The sequence below is a fragment of the Acanthamoeba castellanii genome (assembly GCF_000313135.1).
Source record: "Acanthamoeba castellanii str. Neff unplaced genomic scaffold scf7180000084661, whole genome shotgun sequence".
Taxonomy (NCBI): Eukaryota; Discosea; order Longamoebia; family Acanthamoebidae; genus Acanthamoeba; species Acanthamoeba castellanii.
The window spans coordinates 109,928-132,123 of NW_004457242.1; the positions used below are offsets into that span (position 1 = coordinate 109,928).

Here is a 22,196-nt window from a genome sequence, read left to right on the forward strand (position 1 = left end):
TACCCGCAGCAGCCCATCAACAAGACCAGGCCCAACCACCTGGGACTGACCTGCGTCGATCCCATCGTCGTCGCCATTCAGGTATGCTCGCTCCCCCCCCCAATCCAGCCCCGCTCTCTGATGCTGTGCGGCGTGGCTGACCGCGCATTCATCGATCGAACTCTTCCTGTGCAGCTGGAGCCCAGCGCCGCGTGGCCCGATGACCTGGCCGCCATTCGCAAGCTCAAGGCGGCGTTCTACATCAAGGTGGCCGAGGGGCTGCGCAAGAAGCACGGCCACGTGTGCACCCCCACGCCCCAGTGGGTCGACGTGCAGCTGAAGAGGGAGGGCTTCGTGTTCCGCTTCTTCATCCACCAGCAGAAGGAGATCGCTCTCATGGCCAAGGCCGGTAAGACGCCTTCCTCTCCTCTCCCCATCGTGTTGGTCGCGCCTGCGACTTATCGTTTGATGCTCTCCTCTCTCTCTCTCTCTATCGCGCGACTGTAGAAGAGGCAGTGGACGACAAGGCCGCCCTGCCGGAGCGTGTCCTCCAGGCGGCGCAGCACGCCGGTCGCATGCACGGCTTCTCCCATCGCCACACCTCCTACCCCATGGCCACCCGGCTGGCCAAGCTGTGGGTCCACTCTCACATGTTCTCCGGTTACCTGGCCGATGTACGTTGCACACACCTGCCTTCTCCTCCTCCGTTCATGCGGGTGGCTGATTCGACATCACGACACGAGCAGGAGATCATTGAGTTGTTGGTGGCCCACGCCTACACCAACCCGCGGCCGTTCGAGGAGCCGCACAACCACGTCGCCGGGTTCCTGCGGTTCCTGCACCTGCTGAGCACCTTCAACTGGGAGGAGACGGCCCTTGTCGTGGACATCGACGGCGAATTCGACTACGACGACCACCAGCACATCCAGGCCACCTACGAACGGCTCCGCAGCCTTCAGGTTCGTATTTTATTTATTTATATCTCTCTCCTGCGCCGCACCGCATCGGTGTTGACTCGCCACTTGCCCACATCAGCGAGCGGCCAAGGAGCGCGGCACCAAGATCAAGGAGACGGCGCTCTACATCTCCACCCCGTCCGACAAATACGGCAGGCTCACGCGGTACAAGTCCTCTCTATATGGCGTGCGTGCGTGCGTGCGGTGAGAAATGCTGACACTTCTCTTTTGATGGGTCGTCCTCCCTCGTCTGCCAGGCATTCGCCCACGCCGCTGATCTTCAAGCGAGTGGTGGCCTACGCACAGCAGTCCTACCGCATTCTGCGCGAGCTGGTCGAGAACCCGTTCACCGCCGAGGCCAAGTGGCGGGCGCTGTTCGTGACGCCGCTGACGCCGTACGACGTGCTCATCCACCTCGAGTCGGCGGTCGGCGCCAAGGGGGGCGCCTCGAGCAAGTACAAGAACCTGCAGCTGCCGACCAAGCAGCCGGTCTACGTGGGCCTCGATCTGGTGGAGAACTACCTCAGCGAGCTCAGGGCACGGTTCGGACACCTGGCCCTCTTCTTCCACAACGCCCTTGAGGGCCGAGTGATCGGCGTCGTCTGGAAGCCCGGCACCTTCGCGCCCAAGCCCTTCAAGGTCCTCCACACTGAGTTCGCCGTGCCCGTGTCTCTCCTCCCTGCGGACTCGCCATTGGTCAAGGTACGACAACTTTCCCCTGGCTGACGTAGCTTAGCGAGGAATAGTTCTGGTGCTGACGGTCGTGGCGTGGTGCAGAAGCTAAACATTCAGGCGTCGGATGCGTCCAACACGAAGAGCAAGGTGCCGCAGGTGGTGACCAACATCTTCGAGCTGCTGCACGACTTTGCCGCCATGGGCGAAGGCCTCGTGCGGGACGTCCAGCCCAACCTCTGAGCTTGTCTTTGCCGTAAGTTCTCGTGTACGCCCAATAAAGCACGCGTTGCGCTCACTCAAGTGAGGGACTTGTTTGTAGTGTTCGATGGGGAGTGTTGGTGGCGGAGAGCTCGAGGACAGCTGAACACTGCTTTTATTGTGTTGTCTTGTCCTACGCTCATTAGATCTGGGCGAGGGCCTGGAGGAGCTGGGGGAAGCGGACGGAGCCGAGGCCGGTGAGGGGGTCCCAGCCGGCGGTGGCGTTGAAGCCGTACTGGCAGCAGACCTGCGAGCCGGGGCTGCCGGCGCAGCAGTTGTTCTCGCCGACGGTGATGTCGTTGAAGACGGGCTTCTTCTGGGCAGCGAACTGGTAGAGGGCCGGGTTGATGAAGCCCACGGGGCCCTTGCCGATCGAGGCGCGGTAGTTGTTGATCAGGGTGACGAAGCCGGCGAACACAGGCGACGAGGCCGACGTGCCGGACACGGTGTAGGTGCCGCCGCCGATGACGACCTGGTAGTTGTGGCCGAGCAGGGCCACGTCGGGGTAGCCGCGGCCGGCCGTGTTGTACATGGACGACGGGGGCAGGTTGGGCGCGGTGGTGAGGTACTGCTTGATGGCGGCGTCCTGGTACGAGGGACGCGGGAAGAAGACGGAGAAGCCGCCGCCGGTGGTGATGAGGCCGCCGTTGTTGGACGTGCAGGCCACCTCGGGCTGGCCGAACTCGGGACCCATGGTGGCGCCGACGGCGGTCACGTAGGGGCACGTGGCGGGGAAGGACGGGTTGAAGCCGCACTGCGACGAGTCGCTGCGGGCCTCGTAGTTAGCCACGCCGTCATCACCGGACGAGACGGTGATGGTGACGCCCTTGAGGCCCAGCTTGCAGGTCTCGGTGTTGAAGCGGGTCATGTCGGTCTTGGAGTCCTCGGTGGCGATCGAGCCGTAGGAGATCGAGTGCACGAGCGGCGGGTTGGCCGTGCCGGCCAGGGCGATGATCCAGTCGTAGAAGGGGTCCTGCGACGTCGAGTCCATCGACCAGAAGGTGGTGGGGGCGTTCTGGGCCATGGCCATCATGTACTGCACGTCGAGGCTCGCCTCGGCGCAGCTGTCGGGCGACCAGTAGCACACCCAGCCGTCGTTGCTGCCGATCACCGTCTTCACCGGGTTCTGCACCAGGCCGTACTGCTTCTGGAAGCTGGCCAAGTCGGAGGGCGAGAAGTTCTGGCCCGTCTCGAAGACCGACTGGCCCACGGGGCGGGTCACGGTGGTATTGGTCACTGCACCCGCGTGAAGATGAAGATGGGAGGTGAGCTCTGGTTGAAGAAAAGAAGGGGGGGGGGGTGAAGGCGGCATGTCGTACCTCCGTAGAACTGGTAGATGGTCTGGGGAGTTACGTTGCCGCTGCTGCTCTGGCGCGCGCTGTGCTGGGCGCCGCTGGGAGTCATCATGGCATAGTGGGCCTTGATGTTGGGGAAGCGGATCGTGTTGGTGATGAAGTCGATCGACGCAGCCACCTACCATTGTACATTAATCACAAAATCAGTATCACATCGCACCAGATCCGAGCGATTTTAGCCGGCCGGGGGGGGGGGCAAAGTACATTCGCGGGGAGCGAGATGGAGCTGGTGCGGCGGACGGTGAAATCGAGGGCCTTGGAGGAGAATTCATGGAACTGGGCGTGGAGGAGCTGCTCGAGCTTGGCCACGGAGGCGGTGACGTGGATGAAGTCGCCGTTGGCCGTGGTCTGGTGCTCGATCGAGTGGGCGCGCAGCCACTGCTCGACGGTGCGGGTGTGCTCGAAGTCGCTCAGGAGCTGGCCCACCTGCTCGTGGGTGTAGTGCAGGCCGGCCTTGCGCGAGCCGGGCGTCGAGACCTCCATGAGGAGCGCATCGCACACGGCCTCAGCGTTGGCGCGCAGCTTGACGGCGATGGTGACGGAGTGAAGCTCGTCGGCGGCGGAGCGGCTCAGCAGAGCCCAGTCGCCGCGAGGGCAGGCACCGCGGAAGGCGCAGAGCGTGGCAGCCGGGGCCTCGACGGTGGTGAAGGCGGGCCTGGTGGCGAGGGCGCAGTGCAGCGCGAAGACCACCGCCAGCACGGCGGCGGCAAGGTGGGAGGACTTCATGGCGCTGCTGTGGTGGGGGTGGAGGAAAGGCCTGAGAGCGTGCCCAGCAAGCCAAAGAAAAATGAACGGAGTTAAGCATTGGACCAATGGGCACAAGTCGGCGCGACGATCTTCGTCTTCGCTTTCGTCTTTTCGGACCATAGGGCGCGCGGACCACCTATCGGAAGATAAACTCGACCGAGTAGACGCACACGACAAGCAGCACGGACAAGCCAACCTTGACCTCTCGTCGGTGCTCGCGGAACCATCGCTGCCACTGACCGCCTCCGATCTTGGCCTGTGCGGCGTCTGTGGTGGCCACGAGAGGGCGTCGTTCCTCCTCCGCCAGCTTCTCCTCCCACTGCTCGTTCTCCTCCTCGATAACGATGTCCTCTTCCTTATCTTTGTTCCACACCAGCTTCGTCTGTTCCTTCGTCAGCGCGTCACCCGCCTTGCGCGTGAACCAGCTCACCTGCACAGGCGCGTGAGTGAATCACCTCTGTGCACACTTGCGGTTGATCCCGACCGGAGAGAAGATCACGATGTTGGTGCGGTTACGTACCCCGAATATGACGGCCACACAGCAGGCGAAGGTGAAAAAGATGAAGTGCAGGAAGTGCGAGTAGACCACGAGTCGCATGATCCAGTTCGAGTCTCCGGGATCGACCGTGCCGAACCACAACCGCAAGCCCAGACGCAGCACGCCCAGCACGTGCCCAAACACCTGTCGAGAGTGAGACATGTGAATGGCTGAACAAGAGCAAAGCGCCAAGAGGCTTCGCGCTGCGGTGGTGGTACCAGACAGGCGAAGGCCCCTTGCCCGTTGGTGAAGGTGGAGAAGATGCCAAAGACGAAGACAACGACGATCGGCGGGGAGAGGCATCCCTGCACGGACTGCAGGTAGACGTAGAGCTGCTTGCTCAGATGCGGCACCACCGGAATCCACAGCAGTCCGCAGCACATGATGGCCAGCGTGGCCACGCGGCCCGCAACCACCAGCTCCTGTCAATATGCGGGGGGGTGCAGGTGGTGCGTCGTTAATGGTTGTACGGGGAATGGAGCACAGCGGCCCTGCTTGGGTACCTTGTCAGAAGACTGTGGTCTATATTTTCTGTAGACGTCGTTCATGAAGATGGTGGAGCAGCTGTTGAACAGGGAGGCGAATGAGGACATCAGCGCCGCTAGCATGGCCGCCACCACGAGGCCGGCAAGACCGACAGGCATCAGCTTGACCACGAGCAGCGGGTAGGCCGTGTTGCTGTCCTGGAGGTGAAGAAACATTAGCGCCAGCTCATCATCACAAGTGGTAGCTCGTAGTGGTCAAAGTACTTCGGCCATCTCCTGAGGGAAGAGGACGCGTGCGATCATGCCGGGCATCACCAGCATGAACAGTGGCAACAGCTTAAGATATCCGGCGAGGATAGTTCCTGATGGTTGTGTGGAACGTGATGATTGTTAGACCGCCATCGAGCGCAACCTGTCGATCTGACGTACCACTGCGCGCGCTTTCAATGTTGTCTGCGGCGAGCACTCGTTGCACAATCACCTGTGGCGCGCTATCAATTATACAGTTCAAACATTTGAACGCGATGGAGGTGTGAGGAACAGGGTACGATCGTACCTGGTCGGTACACCAGTACCACATGGCATTGATGGGATAGCCCAGCAGAATGCCCGTCCACGGGAAGTTGGGGTCGTCTGCGCCGCGAAACATGTGAAAGTAGTAATCGGGCAGCCTACCATAGGGCACACACCCATTACGTGAGTTAAAGAACGCGCACGATGAAAGAAGAGATTGCAATGTGGACGCACTCTTGCCGCAAGCCGGGAAGTCCGCCCACGTTGACCATGCCTATCACCAGCAAGATCGCGGCTCCGGCGACCAAGATCACCGTCTGCAGTACCTCTTTGAGGACAACAGTGAGATCAAGTCATATACATGAACAAGCGGAGCTGAACCACAAGAACTTGGCACGAGGTGGCGCGGCGGTCGTACCGGTGTACATGACGGCGCGCAGGCCACCGATAACGCTGGCAATGAGGAAAAGTGAAGTGTGAGCCTCACAACAAGAGAGGGGCGATGGTGAAAGAACGAGAGGGGTACGTGTAGAGAGCGGTGGCCACAAGGATGCAGACCGCGCTCACCCACTGGCTGGAGACGCCCAGCACGACCTTGAAGATTATAGCTCCGGCGTAGAGGGACACCGATATCTTGGCGATGACGTACTCCACCATGCACACCGCGGCCAGCCAGCTCCGGCAGTACTTGTTGAACCGCTTCTCAAGATACTCTAGAACATGATCGGAAGGAGATAAGCGAGATCGAGCAGAGGTAAGCTGCGCACATGTGTAGGAAGAAGAGCGATACCGGGCATGGTGAACACTTTGCTGCTCAGATAGTACGGTACGAACAGCCATCCCAGCAGCAACACGAACACCGCGGAGTTGATCCTGCGCAGGTTTACTGGTGTGAGCGATCCGACCGGACCATGATGGGGAGAGTCATAGACGTACTCGAAGTGGGCCACGGCCAGGCCGCTCGCGGCTCCCGAACCGGCCAAGCCTGGTAACCGCGGCAGGTGAGGACGACTTGAACGCGCGTAGAAAGCAAAGAAGGAATAAACAAAAAGGGGAATTGAGGAGGGGGGGGCGAACCAACGAAGTGCTCGCTGCCGATGTTGGAGGAGAAGAGGGACATGCCGACCGCCCACCATGCCACGTTCCGTCCGGCCAGGAAATACTCCGCTACGTCCTTGCCACCCCCTTTACTGCTGCTGCTGCTGCTGCCGGGGAAGAAGCGCGCACCGAGGCCGATGGCCAGCACCAGCACCAGGTAGAGCACCACCACCGCCACGTCCACCCAGCCCAGCATGACCGCTGCCTTCTACGAACTGCCCTTCCGGTCTCCGTAAGTTCGTTTTCGCCGACTTGAGCAGAGTTTCCTTATTTTTTCGGATTTCCTGATCATTTTCTCAGATTGTCAGAGACGCGTCAAGCGTGATGAAACGGCTGGGCTTGGCCGGCAACAAGTTAGCTGTTCCTTCGCCGTTATAACACATAAACCATGGAGCGCGAAGTGGCAGTAGAAGAAGGCCATGCCGATAAGGAGGCAACACAGGAGGAAGAGGAGGACAACCTTTCGGGGCTTATGCGGGCGGTGCGCGACCCAGCGCTCGGGTTCGAAGTACGCGACCGTTCCTACCATCTCAAGACCTACCCTGCCTGCTTCGTTGGTTTGCACCCCCCTTTCCCTTTGCACGTCGTATAGCTCGACAAGGCCGCCTCATGCCTTCTTCTTCTTTTCTTGTTTCTTCCTTGACTGGCCTCAAGGCTCTGAGGCGGTGGACTGGCTGGTGCAGAACTGGGGTGCACGCAGTCGGGAGGAGGCGGTGCAGCTCGGCCAGCGCCTTCGCGCCGAGGGCGTATTCGAGCACGTCAAGGACATCACCAAGCCCTTCCTCGTACCTTCTTCCACTCCATCGCAGCCTTTCCCCTGCTTACGTGACACCCGACGCGGTTCTTTGTTGTATTTTGCTGTTGCGGCGTAATGACGGACGCGGTGGCCGTGTTGTGTGTGTATGTATAGGACGGGTACTACTTCTACCGATTCACGGAGAAGAAGAAGGTGGTGATCGTGGGCGGAGGCTTCGCCGGGAGCAAGGTGGCAAAGAAGCTGCAGGCGGCTTTCGACGTCACCCTGGTGGACTCCAAGGACCACTTCGTGTGCCTCATTTCCCTGCCCTCGTGCGTGTGCGACACCGCCCACCTCTCCAAGGTGACCTCGCGCCACTCCACGGTATGCACTCTTCGTGCACCCCCAACATTGCTCCCACTCTTCGCGCATTGTGGGTCGTTGACGGCTGTCGCCTCTCTGTTCGTAGTATCTCCACTGCAAGGTGGTGGTGGACGAGGTGATCGGCTTGAGGAAGCACGAGAGCGCGGTGGTGCTGAAGAAGGGCGGCCTCCTGCCCTACGACTACCTGGTCCTTTGTACCGGGTCCCGCTATCGCTTGCCGGTTACCAGTAACGAGCATATACTGGTGGTCGACCCGCTCGTGCCCGCGGCGCTACAAACGTACGCTACCCTCGCTCTCCTCCACCGCCCTACGCCTGTGGACAAAAGCCCGGAGGTAATGATTGCTCGCTCAGATACTACGAGCCTCTGCAAAAGGCGACCAGCGTGACCGTAATCGGAGGCGGCCCGGTGGGAATTGAGATAGCAGGCGAGATAGCGCACTATTTCCCTGGTAAAAGCTGTGGCCCCTGTGGTGAGTGGCCTCGTCATCCGCGTGTCTAACCAACGGCTTTGCGCGACTCTCCACAGAGAAGCGATTGAACATCATCTATTCGGGCAAGAAGATGTTGGAGCGATGTTGCAAGGGCGCACACTCGAGCGTCAAGAACTACTTCAAGGCGTTCCCCAACGTCCGAATCTATGCGGACCAGAAAGTCGTCGACACCGACCAGGATTGCCTGGTCACAGACAAGGTACGTACCTTTATCTCTCGTCCAATCAGTGCAACTATGTTCCCTGACCCAATACAAGAACGCGTAAGTAACTTGACAATCCGACAGGGAGACCGCATCCCGACCGATGTGGCCTACTGCGGTGTGGGCTTTGTGCCCAACACAGACTTCATGAAGGCCAATTTTGCTGAGCTTTTGACACCGAAGGGCCACATCAAAGTGAACGAGCACTTGCAGGTAAAACAAAACCGTTTCCCTTCCTTGACCTTGAAGGTCCGTGATGCGCTAGCTCTGAGCGACCAACTTGCCACCCGAGCAGACGGTGGACTACCCCAACATATTTGCTTTGGGCGATATTGCGGACATCAACGAAGAGAAGCTGGCCCAGGTTCGTTGTTCTTCCTCTTCTGCCTCGGGAGGCACAGCCAGGAGGTGTTCTCGTTCTGAACGCCTGCAATGCCCTAAGAGACCGCGCATGTTCATCTCGAACTTCAGAACGCGGAGAAGCACGCTGATGTGGTGGCCAAGAACATCCGCGCCATGGAATCAACGTGCCCCTTCGCGGCCATGTACTCCTACACCCCTGGCACCCGAGTACTCATCATCTCGCTCGGCCCCAAACGGTGCCTTTCTCTTCTCTGCCCTTTTTGCCGCCGCCGCCCACCAAGGCAAAGGCATTGCGAGTCTAACCACAGCCGACTTCCTCCTTTGCTTCTCCGTGACAGAGCCATGCTGGTACGTGGCGACCGAGTCTACATCGAGGGATCGCTCGCCTCCAAGGTCAAGTACCTCGTCGAGTTTCGCATCATGCGCGGCCTCTAGCCACGGCGTGCAAACCCAAAATGTGCTCGTCTCGCCCAACAGGTGCCCTTCTTACGTGTGGAGGGGGGACTGTGTATAATATGTAATAGAATATTATTATGGTAATATGGGGACCATCGAGCACTCCGGCCGCGGCTTCGCCTGATTGTCCGTGTGTTGTGGAGCGCGCGGGCGGATCTGGCCTCGTAGTAGTAGCCTTACTGATCGATGAGGCTGTTGACGAAGACAGGCACGCCGCTAACCTGGTTGGCGCCGGTCTCGTCGTCGAACTTGAGCGAGCCGAAGAAGAACGTGGTGTCGAGGTCCTGGACGGCGTGGAGGTAGCGCGAGCCCGAGATCCTGCCGGTCTGGAAGGCGGCCGTCTCGAGGGCGAGCGCGGCCATGGTGGCCTGGGCGTCGATGACAGTGGCATTTCGCGCGAAGCGGTTGACGTAGTCGTTCGAGTACTGGACGCTGTCGACCCACCTGTCGTGGCCCACGGTGGCGCCGGCGGCCAGCTGCCTCCTGTGCTGCACGAGCTGCTCCTCGTCGGCGGCTTCGTCGCGCTTGGCGGCGGTGGCCAGCGGGTAGATGGACACGAGCGGCACCTTGGAGTCGTCGAGCTCGTCGAGCAGCGCGGCGGACGGGGCGAAGCCGGTCTCGGCGACGATGAGGGCGTCGGGCGACCAGTCGTCGAGCACGTCGAGCAGGAGGCCGTTGGTGCGCGAGGCGGTCGAGAAGTCGTCGTAGTAGGTGACCACCACCTCGGCGGCGTCGCCGTTGGAGAGGGGGATGCCGCCGGCCAGGTTGACGCTCTCCTTCCACATCTCGAGGGCCGACTTGATCTTGTAGCCGTTGGGCTGGCCGGCGCCGGAGAGCGAGAGCACGGCGCCGACGCGGAACTCCTCGCGGTCGGTCTCGATGCCGCCGCGCGGCATGTCCACGATCACGAGGCCGTTGGGGCCGGCGTTGACGCCCGTGGCGATGGACTCGGTCTTGAACTTGGTGTTGGAGAGGTCGATCTTGGTGATGGCGCCGCCGCGGGCGGCCGTGGCGTAGCCGGTCTTGGAGTCGCTCGAGATGGTGACCATGACGGGGTCGAGCGCGAACACGGGCACGCGCTTGACTAGGGCGCCGGTGGCGTAGTCGACGACGAAGATCTCGCCGTTGGTGGACGGGGCGATCAGGTACTTGCCGTTGGGGGTCACCGACGGGTAGAGGAACTGGTTCACCAGCCAGTCGGCCGCGAAGTAGCGCTTGACCTGCGTCGGCGGGTTGGTGCTCACGTCGTAGATGAGGAACTCGCCGGCGCCCGAGATGACCAGCTTGCCGTCGGGCGCGAACACGAGGCCGCGTGCGCTCACCGCCTTGCCCGGGCCGGCCGGCAGGAACGGGGTGCCGATGGCGCCCGTGACCGGGTTCATCGGGGCCACGCCCTGGGCGCCGTTCTGGAGCCAGATGGTCTGGCCGTTGGGCGAGAAGATGAAGTTGTGGTTCTTGTTGGTGCCCGTGGTGAAGGTGAAGGTGCGGGCGGGCGCCTGCGAGTCGCTGGTGAGGTCGAACACGAGCATCTGCGGCGTGACGGTCACGCCGTCGGCCGAGAAGAACTCGCAGTTGACCCACAGCTCCTTTTCGTTGGGCGACAGCTTGATGCCGTGCGGCGCGCGCTGGACGCTGCCAAAGGCCGCGCCCGCCGGGAAGGTGAAGAGCTTGCGCTCCTCGAGCTGGAGCTTGACGTTGATCACCGACACGTAGTAGCCCGCGTAGCCGATCGGCGACGCATAGTCGTGCAGGCCGAAGTTGGACACGTAGGCCGTCGAGCCGTCGCGCGTGACGATGATCTCGTGCGGCAGGTAGCCCACCTTGACCTTGCCCAGCAGGTCGCCGTCGGCCGAGTAGAAGCCCACGTTGCCGCCCGGCTCCTCGGCCGTCAGCAGCAAACTCTCCTTGCGCGCCGCCGCGGCTTGCCACACGGCCAGCAGCACAAGGAACGAAGCCAAGAGGAAGACGATGGGTTGTCTCATCTTAATGATAATAATAATAGAAGTAGGAGTAGTGGGGTAGTGGTGGTTTTACAGGGGTGGTATTACAGTATAGTAGTTGTAGTTGTGGTGGTGGTAGTGTATGGTACAGGTAGTTTAGGGTACAGAAGTGGTTTGAGAGAATAACTGAAGCGGCGAGAGCCGTTTTGTGAGGCCTTCATCGCCCCATTTCTGGCAGCGAGGGGACGGTGCGCTCGACCTGGTCTGGATGTTGAGGCGACCGAGAGCAGCTATATTATTAGCTGACCAATCGAGACCAGTAACAAGGCTTCCCGAGTTGGATCTTACCTAAACCTGGCCACTAGGCGCCCTTTGACGTGCAACGGCCCAGCTATCGCGACGACCGGGGAGTTACATTCTATCAGCGCGGACTTTAGCCGACCAATGAGCGCACTTGTCAGCGAAATCAGGTTCGCGATAAGACCATGTACCGCGATCCCAAAGAGCGAGGAACACTTTCTCGGGGATACGGCGACCAATCCGCAATTGGTGAACTTTATGTATTTGTCGACTAAGCTATTTTGTTAACCAATGGGCTTTGCGCAGTTGCACGTAACTCTCGTTCTTCATGTGTGGTCGTACTCTTGACAACCACCTCGTGGGTCTGGAACGTTGCGGTAAGGTCGAAGTCGTTTTGCCCGCAACCCACAGTCGCGTCACCACGTCAAGAGCTCAGGGGAAGCACGCAAGAGAAGAAGCCGAACTAGTTGAGTGAGCTGAAGCGAATTCTTAAATAATTTTTAAAGAAGAGAAGGAGGAGAAAGAAGGAAAAACAAGATGGAGCACAACCGACGACGTCGAGCCCCCTCCGGCTCTCCGGCCACGGCTGTGCCTCTGGTCGTCGCGGTTTGTCTGCTCCTCTTCTTCGTCCTCTCGTGTACGACGATTCGAGGGGCGCAATCGCTGGCGGTGGCCGGATCGGGCGAGGCGTCGTTGGTCGACGTCTACACGGGCCTGGGCTCGGCCTACCTCTACTCCAAGGACGTCATCTCCGTGTCCTTCACGGCCAGCACCAACGTCACCACCACCCTCAACGCCCTCCCCGCCGGTCGCGTCTACTTCGTGGGGACCTCGAGCACCGTGAGCCGCTTCTACGCCGGGTCCGCCGGCTCCTACGCGCAGATACCGGTCATGGCCACGGCCATGGTCGCCGCCTACCCGACGGCCGTGTTCAGCCCCAAGGTGGCGGGCGCGGTGCTCACCCTGCCCACGGCGGTGGTGGCCGGCATGTGGAACGGGACCTACACGAGCTGGGAGGACGCCGGCGTGGTGGCGCCCAACGCCAACATGAACCTGCCCAACACCTCGAACGGCGCGTCGTCGTCGGAGCTGACCATCATCTACTGCAACGACGTGCTGGGCGAGGGCGGAGTGCTGGCCAACTACCTGTCGGCCATCGACCCGGGCATGGCGGCGGTGTTCGCGCAGCGGGGCGCGGCCGGGTTCGGCGGGCTGGCGGCGGTGACGGGCGGGCGCGCGTTCTCGGGGTGCAGCGTGGCGGCCAAGCAGGCCCTGCTGGCGGCCCACCCGAACTCGGTCGTGTTCACGATGTACCCGGACTACAAGAAGAACGGGACGGGCCTGGCCTACGCGCAGATGACGGACCGGAGCGGCGCGCTGGTGACCCTCGACGCGGCCCTGACGGCGGTGACGAAGGCCATGACGACGGCGGCCTCGTACGACGGCTCGCTGGTGTTCGATCTCACCAACCAGGCCAACGGGTCGTGGCCGCTGGCGGCCATGTCGTCGGTGGTGACCTACAACTACACCGCGAGCGGCGCGTCGGACTCGATCGACTGCGCCACGATCAAGGAGGTGCTCTCCTTCCTGAGCTGGACCCAGATCAACGACAACGCCATCGCCCTCATCAAGGCCTCGGGCCTCATCGTGCTCAGCGGCCGGCAGCGCGTGAACATGCTCGACCACCTGTCCGAGGTGGTGTGCAACGGGCAGGAGGCCCTCACGACGGCCTTCCTCCTGGGCATGGGCCCGGCCATCCCGACCTACACCTCGTGGGCCACCGAGTACGGCTCGTCGGGCTTCACCCTCAAGTACTTTGCCACGTCCTCGGTCGAGGGCCTGGCGAGCATGGGCGACAACTCGATGGACTTTGCCTCGACGGGCGCGCCGCTCACGGCCGCCCAGCAGGCCGCGCTGCCCGACGTGATCACCGTGCCCATGGTCTCCTACGCCTTCGTCTTCAACTACAACATGCCCGAACTCATCAACACCGACTACCGCATCACCCTCTCCTTCCAAATCGTTTCCGATATCTACGTACACTTGCCTTTCTTCTTTCTTCTTTGGTGTCTTTTTTTATTAATAATTAATTTAATAATTACCTTATTGCGCGAAATTAATTAATTAATATATTAATTAACGTTTTTGTTCGTTTTGTGTGGAACCGCAGATGAACCGCATCCAGACGTGGGACCACCCGGACATTCTGGCGCTCAACCAGGAGATCGCGCACCTGCTGCCGGTCAACCAGCCCATCATCGTGACCTACTTCACGACGGCGCAGGTCACGGCGCAGGCCATCAACCAGGCGCTGAGCCTGAACGTGCCCGAGTTCGCCCAGAACATCGGCTACGACGGCGTGCCGGTCTACCCCGTGGCGAGCGAGGTCAACCGCACCAAGCCGTGCGCCACGCTCAACGACGCGACGGCGGCCATGCGCACGCCTTACGCTCTCGGCCAGGGCGTGTCCTTCACCGCGCTGTCGTCGGCCACCCTGCGGCCGGCCTCGATGAAGATCAACGACACGGTGCTCACGCCGTCGCGGAGCAGCATCGTGGCGGGCATCTCCAACGCCGCGTCGCCCACCGACCTGCTCATCCTCTCATCGCCGGGCAACGGAAGCTGGCCCATGATCTCGACCAACGCGTTGGCGGTGCACTCGCGCGACATGGTGGACTGCACCAAGGCCAAGGAGCTGGTGGGCTGGATCTACTGGACGCAGACCGACCCGACGGCGGCCAACATCGCGCAGGCCAACAAGCTCATCGTCGCCGGCCAGTCGGCGCCCGTCAAGCGGGCCATGCTCAACTTCATCGCCAACATCACCTGCGACGGCGAGCCCGTGAGCGCCCTGGCCTACTGCATCACCCAGGGCACCATCTGCTCCGACCACGGCGCCTGCTTCTCCAACAAGTGCGTGTGCGACGACGACTGGAAGGGCACCTACTGCGAGAGCCCCATCTCCTCAGACAGCTCATCGAGTAGCGACGTGGTGGTCCCGCTGCTGGCCTCCTTCCTGCCCGTGCTGGCCGGGCTCATCGTGCTGGGCCTCCTCCTGGGCTTCTTCCTCTACTGGCGGCTGCGGCACATGAAGAAGAAGGACGAGTGGGAGATCCCCTACAGCGAGGTCGACCTCGGCGACCCGCTCGGCCAGGGCGGCTACGGCAGCGTCTACAAGTCCGAGTGGCGCGGCACCCAGGTGGCCGTCAAGGTGCTCATCGACGGCCGCGTGACCAAGGAGATGGAGCGCAGCTTCCACGAAGAGGTATCCAATGCCATCCAGCTGCGCACTTGCCGTTTTTCCCCTTTCTCTGGACTAGATCTAATTCGTGTCACCCCTCTCGGGCCACCTGTGCTAAGGTGTCGATCATGTCCAGCCTGAGGCATCCCAACGTGGTGCTCTTCATGGGGGCCTGCACGAAGCCTCCGCACCTGTTCATTATCATGGAGTACATGGCCCTGGGCTCGCTCTTTGATGTACGTCCCCAGTGTGCCCTCTTTCCGCCGCATGGATTGAGCTATGTTGTGAAGTGTGTGCCTAATACCTGCATTCCTTTTTTGCGTTGGCGCTCAACAGCTGCTGCACAACGAACTCGTGCCGGACATTCCTGCGCTGCTCCGCACGAAGATGCTCTACCAGGCGGCCAAGGGCATGCACTTCCTCCATTCGTCGGGCGTCGTGCATTGCGACCTCAAGTCGCTCAACCTGCTGCTCGACTCCAAGTGGAACCTCAAGGTGAGCGACTTCGGCCTCACCAAGGTGAAGGGTGAACTCCTCCGGAACGGCTCCCACTCAAGATCCGCTGGCGCCGTTGGCACGATCCACTGGACCGCGCCTGAGGTCCTCGCCGAGAGCGACACAGTCGACTACGTGCTTGCCGATGTACGTCGCCACCACCGCAGCCGCCACTGCCACATGATGAAGACACGACAGCACGTTATGATCCGTTTGTGTGCTGATCATCTGCGCGCACAGATCTACTCGTATGGTATCGTGATGTGGGAAACGTTCACGCGGCAGCAGCCGTACGACGGCATGTCACCCGCGGCCATCGCCGTATCGGTCCTGCGAAACAACTACCGTCCTTCGATACCCGAGGGCTACGACCTGTCGGCCCTCCCTACGGGTCTGCTCGACGACGTGTCGTTCTCGTCGGCCACCGGCTCGCACCACTCGGCCTTCCCCGGGGCTTCGTCGCAGTCGCAGGCCTTCAACGGGCGCTATGTGAACAGCCCCGAGTACGACCAGGACCTCAAGTACCTGCACCTGATGACGCAGTGCTGGCACCAGGACCCGGTCATGCGCCCCAGCTTCCTCGAGATCATGACCCAGCTGTCCACCAACGACTACGGCGGCGGGAGCAAGTCGGGCGGCTCGTCGTCGTCCTCGTCGTCGATGGCCTCCTACCCCGACATCCGGCGCATGCAGGCCCGGCGCAACCACGACGGACAGTCGACCCTGGCCTCGACCAACAGCGACCCACTTTCGTCGTCGGCCTCGCTCAACTCGGGCTCGATGGAGCTGGACGCCAAGTCGGGCATCCACATCCCCGCGTTCAAGTACAAGGTCAAGATCGACGAGGCCGGCAACCTGGTGGGCCGCTACGGCACCAACGAGGCCATGCTCAGCAACGACAACGTCGCAGCCGTGTTCCTCGATGTCACCTCTGCCCACGTCCTGTGGCAGCGAGCCCCGGAGGCCATGGTGGAGACCATGCTGCTCTACAACGAACTCGTGCGCGCCCTCGCCGTCCGCCACCACGGCCACGAGACCATGGTGGGCGACCGCGGCAACTCCGAGGGCTCCATGTGCCTGCTCTTCAACGACCCCGAGGCGGCGTGCATGATGTGCTTCGACCTGCAGAAAGAGCTGCTCGAGCTGTCCTGGCCCAAGAAGCTGCTCGCCGTGCCGCAGGCCGAGGAGGTGATCGACCCTGTCACGGAGAACGTGATTTTCCGCGGCCCGCGCGTGCGCTGCGGCATCCACGTAGGCCGCATCGCCGCCAAGCGTGGCAACGACATCCGCAAGGCCGGCCTCAAGCACAGCGGACCCGCGATCGAAGCTGCCATGAAGCTGGCTTCGGTGGCCAAGCCCGGCCAGATCGTGATCTCGGCCAACGTCCGCAACCGGCTCATCGAGAGCGGCCTCGTCAAGAAGAAGAAGTCCAAGGCCTTGGACAACGGCGATCAGAGCGGAGGCAAGAAGCGCGACGACGCCAAGTCCATCAAGACCAGCTTCCTCCGCAAGGTGGAGCTGCCCATCTCCGCGCCTCGAGCCTCCGGCTCGTTTGCCGTCGAAGACGTGCGCTCGAGCGAAGATCGCAACGGCCGCGAGCGTCGCGACTCCGACCTGGCCGATGTCAAGGCGTTTGAGATGAAGGTGCCCGGGCTCTACCGATTCTACGAAAACGAGGGTGCCGATGACAGCGAGAACAGCGAGCGCGACGGATCCTCCTCGCAGCAGGTGCAGGTCGCGCGTCATGGTCGCGGCACGGTCGAGGGCGACGCCGAGACGTGGCTCAACTCGGCCAACATGTGCCCCTGGATCATCGACTACTCCAAGGTCACCGTCTACGACGACAAGCCCCTCGGCTCGGGTTCCTACGGCGTGGTCTACCGCGGCAAGTGGCAGAACGTGGACATCGCCGTCAAGCGCTTCATCAAGCAGACCATGAACGAACGCCATATCCTCGAATTCAGGTGCGTTGCGAGCAACAACCATCAACGATCATCAACCCTTAACCAACGGCCCTGCTGATACGCGTTGCCTGGTTCTTTTTGTAACGACGCAGGTCGGAGATGAGCATTCTCTCAGGCCTGCACCACCCCAACATCATCACGTTCGTGGGGGCTTGCGTGGTCGAGCCCAACTTGTGCATCATCACCGAGTACATGAAGAACGGCAACTTGCGCCACATCCTCTCCTCGTCGGTCAAGCTGAGCTTCAACGATCGGATGCGCATGCTCCTGCACACGGCCCAGGGCCTGCAGTACCTGCACGACACCGTGTCCCCGTCCATCATCCACCGCGACCTCAAGTGCTCCAACATCCTCGTCGACGAGACCAACGGCGTTTGGACGGTCAAGATCGCCGACTTCGGCTTCGCGCGGGTCAAGGAGACCAACACCACGATGACCCGTTGCGGCACGCCCTCGTGGATTGCGCCGGAGATCATCCGCGGCGAGAAGTACACCGAGAAGGCCGACATCTACAGGTAAACCTCCCCCCCCCAAATCACCAGTGGGCAAAACGCACACACCAGTTTCTCACTCACTCCTCTTGCCTGCGCTCTCATATATATGACAGCTTGGGTATCATCATGTGGGAGGTGCTGACGCGGCGAGTACCCTACGAGGGCCTCAACTTCATGGCTGTGTCCCTGCACGTGCTCGACAACAACCGACCGGATGTCCCTGACAACTGCCCAGCGGACTTCAAGAAGATGATGACCCGCTGCTGGCACCCCAAGGCGCACAAGCGCCCCTCCATCACGGACGTGGTGGGCTTCTTCAAGCAGCTGGTCGGGGCGTCGCCCTTCGACGTGTAATTGTACGAATTGTATGAGTCTCTTCTTGGCTCAATTTTAGTTCCATGAAGAGAAATCTCTGCGTGGCCCAAAAAGGGGCAGCAACACCCCACCCTGCGCAGCATCTTCCTCTTCCTCTTGGGCGGAGCCTTTGTACTGAGCGGACAACACCGGATTTATTTCGCCCGTTTAATTTCTTGGTCTATTTCCCTTTTTTATATGGCCCGCAACCCAAAGTGCGCAACGAGTGGTGGCGGGAGGTTGAGGCATTGTCCACACCGACGCTGAGGGCCTACCTCAACATGCACGGGACGGACACCTTCTACGGGATGCAGAAGAGCGACCTCATCGAGAGGGTCAAAGCCACTGCCGGCACCAGGCCTTCGACTTCTTCATCCACCGATACGCCTCCGCGAGGGGCAGCACCTTCATCCTCGTCCTCGTCCTCCTCGTCATCGTCATCTTCATCGTCATCATCATTTCGCCCATCATCCACTTCATCGTCCCGCACACCGGAAGATGTCCTCTCGGATCTCTTCTCGGGGCTATTCCCATCGGACCAGCACAACTCGCACCCGCAGACCCCGCACGCGCAATCTCAACCATCGAATGCCTATCCGGGCAATGCTGGTCCGACGAGGAGCCACGCGCGGGACCGCAGCAACAGTGCACACGCAGCTCCTTCACAACAGTACCCCACAAATGCTGGCTCTGCGAGGCCCTCAACAAGCAGCAGTGCGGCGCAAGCAACGAGGTCTTCGACCGAGGCACGAACCACATCTGTGGGCGGTGGTGGCTACGATTTCACGCGCGTACGAGAGTTGACAAACGAGGAGGCTGAGTATGTGCGCTCGCTCCCTATCCGACAACTCAAGACCATTCTTCACGACCAGAAGGTGCGTAGAATAGATATAGACATCTCGCTCTGTGGGCCGAACCTGAACCCTCTAAAAAATTGTGCTCACGTATGCAGTGCGGAGACAGTGGGTGCATCGAAAAGTCAGATCTAATTGACCGAGTGTTGCTCTGTATGAGCTCACAAGGTGTGTGATCACTCACCGTCCCATAACTATAGTTCATGTCCACTCAACTGGCAAACTGGAGGATCGAAGCCAAGGACAAAGGACTAATCCCTCTTACTTCTGCAGGTTGGAAGGGAAAGCCTCTCTATCGACCCAAACCAGAGCATGACAGAAGCCAAGAAGACCAGAAACCCTCGTATGATGCACAAAAGCCGGCTCAAGAAGAGACCGAGCCAGACGTGTGCAAGATATGCTATGATCGCGAGATCAACTGCGTGTTCCTGTACGCTACCGCTCTCATCCACTCATGCATTTGTGTGTGTTGTTCTTTGTGGGGGAAACTGACCCTGCTGCATCTTTTGCTGCTGCAGCGAGTGTGGCCATTTGTGCTCGTGTGTCGGTACGCTTGCTTGGTCTTGTTGCTCTTAGGGTTATCTGAGTTAGCTTATGCTAACACGTGTTTACCCAACGACACACCTGCAGAGTGTGGGCGGCAGATGAAGGACTGTCCCATATGCAGGCGGCCGATTGCTCGGGTGGTGGAGATATTCAAAAGTTGAGGCTGAGGCAGCGCCAACGTTTTCCTTTTGGCCATCTTGGGAGAACACACTTCACCAGATGAAGGACGTCCACGGCCAGCCCACTCGGGTTGTGGTGCTCGTCCAACACGTGTTGGTCGGGCTTGGCACGCTGCCCTGGGCTCGTTGTAAATGTAGAGAGAGTGACCACCGGGGTCGAGTTGTCGTGCAGAACGAACGTAAAGAAAAAGAAGGGAAAACACCATTTATTTATTGAAAGGGTGGCCGAAGTGAAACGCGCTTCAGCACCAACCGAACAGCAGTGCGGCGAACCACGTGGTCGACACAATTTCACAGTCTTGCCTGCTGCCGTCTCTGTGTTTCTTTCGCACCCTCACTCACAACGCGATGCTGCATTTTGGCAAGAAGAACGCGACGAAAAGCAAGCGAGGTACCTGCTCTCTCTATAACTTTTTTGAAATAATACGTTTCTCCTTCAGTCCATTTATGGATTTTATATTTGTGATAAACGCGGCACCACCAGGGGTGGAGTGGGAGGGGCGCACCAATTGGAACCAACTGGCCACTGGCGGCGACGCGCCGCCGGCTCGCTACGGCCACTCCCTCGTCACCATCCGAGCACCCGCTTCTAAGGGCTCCGGCACAGCGGCTTCGGTGATACTCTTCGGCGGGTCCAACCAAGTCGAGTTCTCCAACGAGGTCTTTGCGCTCTCGTGGCGCGACAAGCGCTGGCGCGTGCTGCAGGAGGGCGGCCCTGACGAGGACGCGCCGCCCGCGCAGCAAGGCGGCGCCGCGGCGACGATGCCCATCAAGCGCCACTTCCACACGGCCGTCGTGTGGCCCAACCCGGCGGCCGCTTCCTCGTCAAACGGCGAACCGAACCACAACGACAAGAAGGAGAAGAAGGACAAGAAAGACAAGAAGGGCAAGCAGAAGTGCGAAGAGGCTGAGCATAACCACAACAAGGAGGAGGAAGCGGAGGAGGGAGGAGAAAAGCCCTCGCCGGCCGGCAAGATGTTCGTCTTCGGCGGCAAGAGCAACGGCTACCTCAACGACCTCTGGCAGTTCGACCCCGGTTCGTCCTTTGCTGGCCCAACACCAGGGCTCTTTTTCACCTCTGGGAACTGAACCCAACTGACGACCCATAATAACGACCACGACCACGACCTTCTCAGAGGCGAATACGTGGGAGGAGGTGAAGCCGGCGGATCAAGCCAACCGGCTGCCGGTGAAGCGCTACGGCCACAGCGCGGTGGTGCGCGATGACGAGATGTGGGTGTTCGGCGGATTCGACAGCGATTCGTGGACCTGCTCCGATCTGTGGTCCTTCCACTTTGGTACGCGACATCTCTCCCCCTTGGGTGTGAGCACGTTAATGCGAAAGGCATGCCGACACTCACACTCGTGTCGCTGTGTGCATGTACAGTGAGCAAGGAGTGGAAGAGATCCGAGTTCAAGAAGAACAAGCCGGCACCCGCACCGCGGTTCCAACACTCAGCAGTGTACAGCAGGACGCGCGACCGCATGTTCGTGTTTGGGGGCCAGGGCGACAAGAATGCCGTCATGGCCGACCTGTGGAGCTTTGACTTCAGTTGCGTGTCCCTCTCTCCCTTTCACTTGTATCATCCGCTGCCAGTTTGCGTGCTGATTTGTTGTTGGGCGCAATCAGAAAAATGCAAGTGGGAGCAGCTGGGCGGCACCCAGCAAGCGACCGGCGACGCAGCAAAACAGAAGGACAGCAGCAGCAAGGCTGCGTCGCAGGGACCAAGACCAGAGGCGCGGTACGGCCATGTGGCACTGTGCGATGCCCAAGGCGAGCACATGGTCGTCATGGGCGGCTTCAACAAGCGACAGTCCTTTTCCGACATCTGGCAGTTCCACTTCGGTATACTTTTGCGCTCAACCACGCCCGCACCGCGCTGCACAAGTGTGAACAAGCTTTGCTTGACCTAACCTAACTTACCCATTACCAACAGCAACCGGCAAATGGATGAAGTGGGATGTGCGCGGGACAGCACCGCGCGGCATGGTCTTCCATGCGGCGACGTGGATTGACGAGCTGACTCTGTTCACGTTTGGCGGGCGCGATGGCCAATCCCAGTTTTTCGACGATGCCAAATACCGTACATTCCCTACCAGTGTTGTGGTGTTGTGGTGTGGGGTGGTGCGAATGGTTGCGGGTTGTGTGTGCGGTGTGCGTGTGTGCAGTTGTTGACCACTGTGCTTACCTTCTGCGATGGCCAGTGGTGTTGCCCCAGCCGGAGGTGGTGAACGACAAGAAGAAGGGAGGCAAGAGAAACAAGAAGTCCCAACAACGTGGACCAGATCTGGAGGCTCTGGTGCCAGACGAAGTGCTGCTTCTCATCTTCTCCTATCTTCGCAACGATGTCACTTCCCTGTGCCAAGCTGCTTGCGCCTGTCGTCGGTATGGTGTTTAGGCGCTGCGTGTGCGGTGGTGCGTGCGCGGTGGTCCGAAATGTTCACTTTGTGAGGCATGAACTGTGCAGGTGGAACATGATGATCACGCTGGAGAACACCCTCTGGGTGGATGCTGTTCAGGCCATTCCCCAGTTGGCCTGGAGAAATTTGCACCAGTTCCGCGACGTGCCTGGAGGCATGCGCAGTGTATT

General features: G+C 60.5%; 7 protein-coding genes across 7 annotated transcripts; 4 read left to right on the forward strand and 3 right to left on the reverse strand.

The window, feature by feature from the left end:
• Positions 1-42: 42 nt before the first annotated feature.
• ACA1_109080 (nucleolar RNAassociated protein alpha isoform, putative) lies at positions 43-1,850 on the forward strand (the record flags this gene model as incomplete). The annotated part of the gene is made up of 6 exons (XM_004332783.1): positions 43-81; positions 175-388; positions 487-938; positions 1,015-1,100; positions 1,193-1,637; positions 1,713-1,850. Coding segments are annotated over 6 exons (1,374 nt in total), but the record flags the coding sequence as incomplete, so codon positions are not given.
• A 160-nt stretch (positions 1,851-2,010) lies between these two features.
• Positions 2,011-3,949, reverse strand: ACA1_109090 (Prokumamolisin, putative; the record flags this gene model as incomplete). The annotated part of the gene is made up of 3 exons (XM_004332784.1): positions 2,011-3,104; positions 3,188-3,341; positions 3,428-3,949. 3 exons carry the CDS (start codon positions 3,947-3,949, stop codon positions 2,011-2,013), a joined length of 1,770 nt encoding a protein of 589 aa, XP_004332832.1.
• A 157-nt stretch (positions 3,950-4,106) lies between these two features.
• Positions 4,107-6,800, reverse strand: ACA1_109100 (sodium symporter, putative; the record flags this gene model as incomplete). Its single annotated transcript, XM_004332785.1, has 12 exons — positions 4,107-4,400; positions 4,491-4,652; positions 4,727-4,930; positions 5,012-5,191; positions 5,258-5,355; positions 5,423-5,474; positions 5,550-5,664; positions 5,741-5,834; positions 5,925-5,959; positions 6,033-6,219; positions 6,297-6,491; positions 6,584-6,800. The coding sequence occupies 12 exons, from the start codon at positions 6,798-6,800 to the stop codon at positions 4,107-4,109; spliced, it is 1,833 nt and encodes a 610-aa protein (XP_004332833.1).
• Positions 6,801-6,992: 192 nt separating this feature from the next.
• On the forward strand, positions 6,993-9,217 carry ACA1_109110 (pyridine nucleotidedisulfide oxidoreductase family protein; the record flags this gene model as incomplete). The annotated part of the gene is made up of 10 exons (XM_004332786.1): positions 6,993-7,161; positions 7,259-7,389; positions 7,515-7,724; positions 7,810-8,003; positions 8,078-8,175; positions 8,253-8,416; positions 8,504-8,632; positions 8,715-8,783; positions 8,891-9,018; positions 9,121-9,217. 10 exons carry the CDS (start codon positions 6,993-6,995, stop codon positions 9,215-9,217), a joined length of 1,389 nt encoding a protein of 462 aa, XP_004332834.1.
• Positions 9,218-9,414: 197 nt separating this feature from the next.
• Positions 9,415-11,220, reverse strand: ACA1_109120 (uncharacterized protein; the record flags this gene model as incomplete). Its single annotated transcript, XM_004332787.1, has 1 exon — positions 9,415-11,220. The coding sequence occupies one exon, from the start codon at positions 11,218-11,220 to the stop codon at positions 9,415-9,417; it is 1,806 nt and encodes a 601-aa protein (XP_004332835.1).
• A 795-nt stretch (positions 11,221-12,015) lies between these two features.
• On the forward strand, positions 12,016-18,026 carry ACA1_109130 (serine/threonine kinase; the record flags this gene model as incomplete). The annotated part of the gene is made up of 7 exons (XM_004332788.1): positions 12,016-13,515; positions 13,649-14,743; positions 14,839-14,955; positions 15,056-15,361; positions 15,455-17,178; positions 17,271-17,693; positions 17,786-18,026. The coding sequence occupies 7 exons, from the start codon at positions 12,016-12,018 to the stop codon at positions 18,024-18,026; spliced, it is 5,406 nt and encodes a 1,801-aa protein (XP_004332836.1).
• Positions 18,027-19,953: 1,927 nt separating this feature from the next.
• On the forward strand, positions 19,954-22,194 carry ACA1_109140 (kelch repeat-containing protein; the record flags this gene model as incomplete). The annotated part of the gene is made up of 7 exons (XM_004332789.1): positions 19,954-20,641; positions 20,742-20,903; positions 20,993-21,157; positions 21,236-21,451; positions 21,543-21,689; positions 21,811-21,991; positions 22,074-22,194. Coding segments are annotated over 7 exons (1,680 nt in total), but the record flags the coding sequence as incomplete, so codon positions are not given.
• Between the last annotated feature and the right edge of the window lie 2 nt (positions 22,195-22,196).